At 43.4% G+C, this 10,372-nt stretch overlaps 1 protein-coding gene across 2 annotated transcripts in view; it reads right to left on the reverse strand.

The window, feature by feature from the left end:
• Positions 1–64: 64 nt before the first annotated feature.
• Positions 65–10,372, reverse strand: part of LOC131447300 (stathmin-like) — a 59,489-nt gene continuing 49,181 nt past the window's right edge. The window contains exons 2-6 of one of the 2 annotated variants that reach the window (XM_058618986.1): positions 2,357–2,376; positions 1,331–1,369; positions 1,050–1,222; positions 788–979; positions 65–719 (exon numbers count right to left, since the gene is read on the reverse strand). In XM_058618986.1, the coding sequence (XP_058474969.1) occupies positions 642–719; positions 788–979; positions 1,050–1,222; positions 1,331–1,340 (453 nt within the window). In that variant the 5' untranslated portion in view covers positions 1,341–1,369; positions 2,357–2,376 and the 3' untranslated portion in view covers positions 65–641. Of the gene's footprint in view, positions 720–787; positions 980–1,049; positions 1,223–1,330; positions 1,370–2,356; positions 2,480–10,372 lie in introns of those variants that run through there. The other variant, XM_058618984.1, reaches the window with a different exon arrangement.

The raw sequence follows: 10,372 nt of genomic DNA on the forward strand, positions 1-10,372 counted from the left end.
TTTCATGATTCCTTCTTTAAAATGAGCGATTTAAGAGCGCTGGGAGTCACTGACGAGACTAACATGTGCTTTAGATTTGTTTTATTTGTTTTAGTACAACAGTTTGAGTCAAGGAAACACTGTATCTACTGAGATGCCGAAGTGTATTGCTCTTTCCAAGGGTGGACTCCACCTAGTCACTCATTTGCATGATGGCATCCCACGATCATTCACAGTTCTACAGCAAGACGTCGCGTGCTTTTAAAAACAACTGCACCTTTTCTTTTTTCTTTTTTTAACAAAAGCAAATCAGCAGTGACACAAAACACGAGCTGCAGGAGTAAAGGAGCGGTCAGGAGGCAAAGCTGCGTGTAGAACAGCCCGCACCTGGATCCAACATCCAGCCCAGAACCACTGTGGTTCACAGCAGACAGGGATTAAGAGAAACATGCTTCAACAAGGATACGATACACTGCTAGTTTTCAAAAAAGCTACAGGAAATGATCTAGCGTCTAATGTAGAGTGAGCGCGAGAACACTTAAGAGCAGGAGAATTGAAAAAGTGGTTCAAAAAGGTGAGTAGTGACCAAAGTAACAACAAAAACAAAAAACTCAATCTTTGGATACATAAAAAACCCTGTACACGAGCCCCTGTTCGAACCTTCAGCCTTCCGAGGTGCCTTCTTCTGAGTTGGGGTCTTTGACTTCTTTGTTCTTGCGGACCTCCTCAAGCTTCTTGTCCTGTAGAAGAAAGACGTTCAAGTCCAACACTGATGTGTAAAGAAAGAGAGAATTTGACCGTGATCTACCTTCTCTTTGAATTTCTCATTCATCGCTGCCATGAGTGCCGTGCGGTTCTCTTTGTTGGCCTCCATCTTCTGGTTGAGCTTCTCTTCAGCCATCTTGCTGAAGTTGTTGTTCTCCTCCATGGCTTTCTGTAGCACTTCCTTTTCATGCTCACGCTTCTCAGCCAAGTGCTTCAAGACCTCGGCTTCATGGTTCTGAAAAAGGAGTTCAAATAAATCACCTCCCCTGTCTTTTTGTGCGTTTGTTGGACGTTGTTTTCTTTACCTTGCGTCTCTCCTCTGCAGCATCCAGCTTCCTCTGAATCTCCTCCAGTGAGACGTCCTTCTTCTTGGGGGCAGACAGAGGGAACTCTCCCTTGGCATCAGGGTCAGGAGCACCCAGGATAACCTCAAAGGCCTGGCCAGATGCACGCTTGTCAAGCTCCTTGAACTGGATATCTGAGCAAAAGACGGATAAAAAAAAAGAAAAAAGAAGAAGAATGAAGTCTCTGTTAATCATAATTTAACTGTAATCTGCATTTAATTCATACTAGAGAGTAAATTTACCATCAGACATCTTTCAAAGTGTGATGCAGGTCAGTCTACCTACAAAGAAGGACACAGAGGGTTACGTCGTTGGGATTGAACAATATATATATATAGACGACAACTAGCGACCTCTAGCGGGATTTTAGCGAAACTAAATCACCTTCATAACACAAGGCAGCTATAAAAGGGACTCAATGGCGACACAGTGGTCATGTTTATTACTACAACTAACCACCGCCCATGAAGCCACACAATAACGCCTGCGTTTCACACACACACACACACGCACGCACGCACGCACGCACACACACACGCACGCACACAAAGATGGTTGTTTTTTTTCACTCAGAAATCAGTCAGGGAGCTGTCCTCGCGCCGCGTGAACTGTTAATGAACGACACAAGTCACATTGTGTGGTGGAGACAAAGACTGTGATGGTGAGGGTGGGCGGGGACAGCGGGCAGTGCCAGGTGCAGACATACAGACAGACAGACAGGCAGACAGACAATAGAGCAAAACATGAGCCACGTCTGGGGAGAACGGTCATGAGGGAAAGTGAACACCTGTGCTCTGCAGGTCTGCACGTGCACACACAATCTCAGCTCAAATAGCTTTTGGTTTTTGATTTGAACAACACGACAGGACGCACGTGAGAATCAACTGCTCACACACACACACACACACACACACACAGGAAACAGCTGCTTCCCCACGACAAATGTCAACAAGTGATGAGTTTGTCTCAAACACAAACTGCAGCGAACAAAGACTAAGACTATGACGTGAGCAGCAGCTGCAGACAAAGAGGAGCACACAGACAGACAGACAGACAGAGACAGACAGACAGAGACAGACAGAGAGAGCGTCCAATAAAGACCTTTTTGATTTGATTGACAGAGAGAGAGAGAAAGAACGTTTCTTTCCGTCTGACGAAATAAAGACAAGAACGTAACTTTGACACAATAATGTCTGCTCTTATTCCCACGTGCCGCCATGTTTACTAGAACAAAGTCTGACACAATAAAGAAGTGAAGTCACACCCACCTTACACAAGCTGCTGCTGCTGCTGCTGATGATGCTGCTGCTGCTGATGATGATGATGCTGCAGGTCTCAGCCCTGTGCTGCTGTGCGCGCGCGTGCAAGGCTCGTGCCTCTCATATATGGAGCGTGGACGCTGCGTCACCACGTTCGCCACCAGCGATTGTTCGGATCCTCGACTCTCAGGCGCTTCTGGGAGTTGTAGTTTTTTGGGTTTTTTTTAGACAATGAACTCTACTTATGTGAAGGAGGGGGTTAGCATTGGAGCTAAGCTAACATACAGCTGTGTGAAGCAGTGACGACAGAACAATCTCCTTTATGTCAGTTGGACTAGAATAGAGTATTATTCTGTCAATGTTATTACTGGATAAAAAAAAGTGATATACTTGTTGTTGTAAAAGGCCATGAACAAATATAATATATATACTGTATATATATATATATATATATACACACATATATGTATATACAGTATATGTGTGTATGTATTATCATTTGGATGAAATGTGCTATGTGTGTGTTCCCCCTGATCTGAACCAGATTACAGATGTGGCAGCCATTTTATTACATGTCATTTAAATGGGACAGTTCACAGCGACATCTAAACACATGAACGTGACTTTTGTAATGTTCATGTGCACTGGTCACACATAAGCAGGTAAACTGTGGATGATGAAAGTATCCACAGCCTCTGTGCTCTCTCTGGGACATCGTGGGGGAAGTAAACCATGCTGGCATCACCTGCACGGACTATCCAAGGAAACAAGTTGTCAAGAGTCACAGTGGACATATGTGAAATGTCGGCCGTCATCAATCTCCCTGACGAGTACTTTTCCTCATTAACGGGACGATTTACATTCACTTCACTTCCAGCTCCAACTCTACAGGAAGTATTGCATAACGTGATAATAATGCACAGACACATGGAGGTGTGTAGGGCAGTGACACACAAATACAGACGAGCTTTGTTTTTCCCACCCTCCCTTCCGGTGATCTGGGCGTCTCCATGTTGTCAGTGTTGAGCTGAGCAGTGGGCGTGGCTGCTCCTGCCATAAACACATGGGTCTCCTCAGCAGTCTTCACCATAGTTCATGGTTCACACACCGGGGGGAAACTCCTTGGACTGAAAGCTGCTCCGTCTGCCAGCTCAGAGACTCAGGGCTTTTCTCTGAGTCCTCGTGTGTCTAAGTTGCTTAGTTCAACATCACCAAAGGAAAACAGTCGAGTCTTAACCATGAAGGTGGGCGAGTCATGTTCATGGAAGGAGGAGAGCAGTTTAGCCAGATTTGAACGTCCTCTTCTGGTGCAGTAGCTGTAACCATGGCAGCAACAGCAGCCTCAGGGTTTACCTCAGTCACAGTCTTCAGAGCAGCAGCCACGATCTACTGTTGTGTATTTGTAGTGAAATAAGAAAATGGTAAACGAGATAAATGAGAGTATTCACTATTCACTATTATTATGATGATGCTGTAATTAGAGTTGATATCGACAGTGTCTGCTGCTGCTGCTGCTGCTATAAATGACATCGTCCTGCATGTTTTTATTGTCCCTGCTCCTGTTGTAACATCTGTGAACATCTGTTTCAATCTTATTCATAAAGCTGTTGTTCTTAATTCACTCAACAATCGTGTGAAGTGAGAGTCAAAGGAAACATCAGAGCTCCTTTGTTTTTAGTGTAATTATGTAAATGCTGAAGCTTTTATTCTATTCTATTGTCTCACCCTATATTTAGCTTAATATTATTCTGATGTCACAGGAATGTAGTGAGCACAAACATCTATTTTTACTCCTGCCATGAGGACGTCATTTTAGCTTGTGATTTAGGGCAATGACGTGTGTGTGCGTGTGTGTGTGTGTGTGTGCGTGCATGTGTGTGCGCGTGTGTGTGTGTGTGTGTGCATGTGTGTGTGTGTGTGTGCGTGCGCGCTGAAGGAGCCGTCAGCAGGATGTCTCAGTGCATCCGGTCTTTGGCTGGTTTGAGGATTTCTTTGAACGGTGAGTGGTGTGTTAGTGAAGCAGGAGCTGTGTAACCTCTGAGTGTGTTACAGAGGTCAAACACCAGTGAGTCACAACTGACTCCTGAAGCTGTCATTCAAACATCTGCTCTGTCATGGCCATGTCCTAACACCTCATAATTCATCCATGTGTTTAATGATGGTTTATTATATTATATTACTATTATTATTTATCTACAAATAACAGCACATTTAAAGTACAGCAAATGAACAGTGTAAAATCTTTTTGAACGTTCATTTCCTGACTAATCTGTTTCTATTTGCTTATTATTATTATATAATACAGTGTAATGTGATTTATTATGGAAGCGCAGTGAAGAAAAGCTTGTTTTTCACAGTAATTATTTTCTGATTTACTGAAACAATAAAAACATTCATTCCTTTATTGAGAGTTCCATTTATAACAACATGGACGGCTTATTTAGTTGAATCAATTTGACTTTGATCTGAGTTTAAGACACTGGGAGACAGTCCTGTCCTTAAGTCACGTCGATGGTGTTACCATTAGTTTGTCGACTTTACGCAGACACCTGAGGACTTTGACTTTGAGAGGAAAACTCATTCAGATCTGACACAGTAATGTCGCTCCAGGGTCAGCTGGACAGACATGAATCTGATGACGAGACATATTTTTGACTTGACTCGTGGTTTTTTATGTCGCTCATTTATGTAGGCTGCAAATCGCCAAAATGGCTGACTTCCTGTTGAGTTGAGGCCATGGTTACGGTCAACTTTTTGTTTGTTTCGGGAAATTTGGTGAAACTCAATTTTGCCTCTGTTTTCACCTTAGGGGGCGCTATTGAGCCCTTGAGCAACGCACAGGATCGGGACCTATGCCAATATCGCATTTTAGCCAGATCTGACCTGCATGCCAAGTTTCAGAACCCCCTCAAATGTCACGGTCCGAGAAACAGGCAAGAGAGAAACCAAAAGCCCGACAACAAGGCAGTCGAGTTTGTGGAGGAAAAGAGACTAATGAGCAACTGCACTGCAGGTGAGGAGATGGGCGGGGAAAACCAGGGGAGGGAAATGAGTTGATTGCATGGCATGGAGGAAAGGCGGGATCTGAAATGACAGGAGAGTTAGTGACAAGACAAGGACACAAATAAAAAGCAAAGCAAAACTAAGAGTGTTCGTGTAACTACGTTACATCAAATCAATATTTCATTTTGGTGCTTCCCCGATGTCTCCCCGGCACAGCCTATGGTGATATACCATATGTTTTCAGTCCGAGCCCTAGAGCCTGCTTCAGGCTGGAGGGGAGGGCTGATGGTGGGGAGGATGGGTGCAGGGAGGGGGCATGGATGGGACCACTGGTCACACGGCTCCTCTGGGACCGTGATGTCAGCCCCGGGACAGAAAGGATGAGGAGGATGAGAGGGAAGTGGTGAAGAACACCACAGAAGGATCGACAAGGACGATCCACAGACGGAGCTGCAGGCAAACACTGGATGTCAATGAAGAACGATTATAGAGCTGAAAATCAGCCTCTCGTTACTCATTGTCCTGCATTTGAACTGATTATTACTAGAGGTCTTTGGATGTTTATGGGGAGACTATGGTCACAGTAGTGTAACTATTGCAATGACTTTCTCAAAGTAATATAACTAACTACATTTGATTACATTTTGAGTACTTTTCTTCATCTAAAAGTGGATTAAAACCATACATCATTATTTTGGAATGAATTTTTACACAAATAACAAAACATGATGAAATGTAAATAAATAATAAAAAACAAAAACATGATGGAGCGCTTCATATGACAACCCAGTGACGGCATTAATGTTCTATAAATTAGACCAAAATTATGAAGATGAAAAAGTCTTTTATGTGTTCAAAAGTTGAACCAAACATTATGAGTCTAACCTTTTCAACGTCACTGTTGTTGCATCAGAAATGATCCGAAACGAAAGCTTTGCCGTGAAAAGACACGTGTTATTGTATGTGAGTGTCTGCAGTTACAGCTATAACAATTCAGCCCATTTGCACCTTGTTTGTTGGACCATGTGCTTTAGATGGTCTTTAAGGACATACTGTATTTGCTGTTCCCTTTGTTCTCAGTCAGTAATGAGAGAGACGATGATGATCACGATCATGATGATCACGCAGGGACATGGTCTCAGACTCAGGGGACAGTGATGCCAGAGCTGCCTGACAGAGACTCAGAGGAGGTCTACGCTGACAGACTCCGCCCCGTCACTGCTTGGATGATGTCATATGTGTGTGTGTGTGAGGCACAGGTTTGGATGCTGTTACAGGAAGGAAGACATTTGAATCACAACATGAGGATGTTGATGCATCTGCACTAAACAAAGTCTATGATAGTGACAGCACCAAAGTCTCAGATAATCATGTTGTACACACACACACACACACACACACACACACACACTGCTGTTTGAACCCTTTGTTTAGATTTAGCTTAAAGACACCATAGGAGGCGCAGGAGAGCCACCAGGTCCATGTGCACCCACTCAGGTTTGTCTGTGGTTTCTTCTTTAATTCTTCTTTAATAGCCTTTCTGGACTATACCGGGGTACAAAGTGGACACTAAGTGGGCAAATTATTCAGGTCCCACATGGTTTCAGTGCGTTAACAGTAGAAGTCACAGTAACTGATCCCGCTTTTACAGTCAAACAAAGAATGGAATACTTGGTTCCAGTAAGGAAAGAGCTATACACTCTGAGCCCAGACTCAGCATCTTCTCTCTTCCCATGTTCCCTCCTGAGGCTCCAGTGTATCAGCGCTGGCACGTTGACTTCTACATGAAGACTTTTCTGTTGGCCGGACCATGTGTCTGGCCGCCTGCTCGCCTGGCATCCTCTGCACGGCCTCCTGCCTGCTTCTGATGATGCCTCGGTCTGTGCCTCTGTCTGTGCCTCTGCCTCCTCACACTCACAGCTGAATATCTGACCTGAAGACTGCACTTCATTCACTGAACAAAGCATTCAGCACATTTCAGCGAGGAAAGCCAACAACAAACCGCTTTCATGCTGTTCTATTCTATAAGATGAGAGAGAGCTGTTATATGTTGTGTTAACAGTGGAAGAGATTATTCAAGACTCAGCGTGGAATAAGGAAACAGTGAGTGATTGAAGAACACAGCAACTCAAACTCTCACCCAGCATTGTAGCCTTCAAACCTACATGTGCGCTACAATAACACCACTGCAAGGCCCAAGCTTCTCTCAAGGCTAGTTACCCTAGCAACACGTTACGTGGCAGAAACATGGGTGAGGCAGCTGCCTCAGAGGAGGGGAGGGGAGAGGAGAGGAGAGGAGGGGAGAGGAGAGGAGAGGAGAGGAGAGGAGAGGAGAGGAGAGGAGAGGAGGAAACATACTGGGATGTTTTAAGGAAAAAACAATAACACATTTGTCTCATGCTTGAATAAATGAGCACTGTTGAGCCAGCGCTGGTTCTGTTATGTAATATATGTATTACACACATCACCACATAATGCATAACCCTAATCTTAACCCAATTCTTAGTCCTTAGTCCAGTTCCTCAGAAATGAGGTTCTGCCTCATTAGGACCAGGTTTTGGTCTCCATGAGGAACTACTTGTCCTGACATGATCGGTGTTAGAAAAGGTGACAAATACAAGGACACACACACACACACACACACAGGTCAGGAGCATGACCTCAGGTCTCGCTGCTGTGATGAGCCTCCAGACAACTGTGGGCGTGTCCAAGTCCAGCTCCTCACTGGGTTTAAAATTTCAGTATTTGTGAAATAATATCAAATCATGATTTCATCAGCACAGATGTGTAGTTTTATTCTTCTTCTTATTATTATTATTATTTGGTATATATACTTAGTATTATTATCATTGTTATTATTATTAGTAGTATTATTATCATTGTTATTATTATTATTATTATAATCATATATCCTGTTCATGTTGTTGTATAGATCAAGTCTTCTTTTGTACCAGACACAACAAAGATGTGTGTGTGTGTGTGGGTGTGGGTGTGAAGGCATGTGTGATCATTTAGTGAATGTCTCCATCTACTGCACACCCAGAGGAACTGCAGCATCATGGAACATGTGTTGACTTGTGCTGCCTTCAGGTGCTCCTTGGATTTTCTGACGTCATACTTCAGAGGATGTTGAAAATGACTGAAGCTTAAGTCTTAATTACAGATGTCTTAAAAACAGAAGGTACGTTAATGTGATACGCTGGTAAACTTTTCTGTAGCTCAACTTTTTTGTGTGTGTTGCACATGACGCTCAAAAAACACGCGACGCTCAATACACACAAACACACAATAAAATAAAATAAAATGACATTGACAACGGAACATGACAATAACAAACACATGAACAGTCTGTACTTTTAATGGTAGGTTTATTTGAACAGAATATCAACAAAAAAATCCCGAAAATCCTATTTAAAAAAGTTACACATTTATTTGCATTTCATTGAGTGAAATAATTTGATCCTCTGCCAACAATAAAGACTCGTCCTCTCACTTTAAGAAAATAAGACACCTGTTACAAGATGAACCAATCAGACACTAACGTCTCCATCAAGACCAAATACATGTCTTAGGACACCAGGGACAAGAGTGTAGACCAGCACAAGGCCGGGATGAGCTACAAGACCACTGACAAGCAGCTGGTGAGGAGACGACATAAAATGACTGCGGTCTCCATCGGTCTGAGGCTCCACGTAAGATTTCACCTCGTGGGTCATCATTGATCACGAGGAAGGTGAGGGATCCGCCCACAACTACATGGGAGGAGCTTGTTAGTGATCTCAGTCACCAACACACAACGCCGTCATGAATTCAAAGCCAGCAGCGCCCGCAAGGGGCTGATGTACAGGCCAATGAACACCTGAATGATTCAGAGAATGACTGGGTGATGGTGATGTTGTCAGGTGACATCAAAATCCAGCTCTTTGGAATCAATTCAATCAACTCACTGTGTTTGGAGGAAGAGGAATTCATCCCCACTGTCAAGCATGGAGCTGGAAGCATTTGCTTTGGGGGCGTGTCTCTGCTTAGGGGACAGGTCAACTTCACCGCATCCAGGGAAAGACAGATGGACCTTGTACCGTGAAAATCTGGGTGACATCAAATGGGTCGTGGATGGGTCTTCGAAGGGCTGGTTTAAGATGAAGCACATTCAGGTCATGGAGAGGCCGAGCCAGTATCCGGACCTAAGTTCTATAGAGAATCTGTGGAGGGAGCTGAAGCTTCCAGTTGCCAAGCGACAGCCCAAAACCTGGTGATTGACTGCAAGTACTGACAACCAGGGTTTCTCCACCAAGAACTTACTAATGTTTAGATAGGAGGTCAAATATTGATCTCACTCAATGAATTGCAAAATAATTTAAATATTATCTGTGATTTTCTGGATTATCTCACTGTTAAAATAAACCTACAGTTAAAAGTATAGAACGTTCATTTGTTTGTCAGTCGGTGAACTTACAAAAACTGTGAGGGATCAAATACTGTATGTGTGTGTGTGTGTGTGTGTGTGTGTGATGTAAGAACAATAACATTGACAATAAATCCCCGGTAACTTACTGCTCAAATAAAACAATGACAGGAGTATCATGTCTGACGCTGCCCTCCTGTATACTTAAACTACTTCAATACTGCTGCACTCTGTCACTGTAGATATCTTCACGTGAGCTCAGCAGCTGTGCAACAATAAGTGGATGTGTCGCAGTTTGGAGTTCAGATAAGCAACGATGACAAAAGGAGAGCAGTAGCATTTCTGTGTCATTCAATTCTATCTGTTCCTTTACTTTTGCACCTGAACGCCAGCAATCGTATTCAATGTTGTACAGTATTTGAGGCAAATAAAACTTGTTTTTTCAAAATGACTTGTTGCTGTCATGGTATTGTTAAGTACTCGGCAAATATCAGCAAGTACTCCGATTGAAGTAATCCTACTTCAGTCAGAGTAAAAGGTGGTATCGGTGCATCTCTAATTTCAATACTTTACACTAAACTGTGAAGATTTGCACCTGCATCAGCAAATAACATTAC

The sequence above is a fragment of the Solea solea genome, chromosome 20 (assembly GCF_958295425.1).
Source record: "Solea solea chromosome 20, fSolSol10.1, whole genome shotgun sequence".
In the NCBI taxonomy this organism is placed as follows: domain Eukaryota; kingdom Metazoa; phylum Chordata; class Actinopteri; order Pleuronectiformes; family Soleidae; genus Solea; species Solea solea.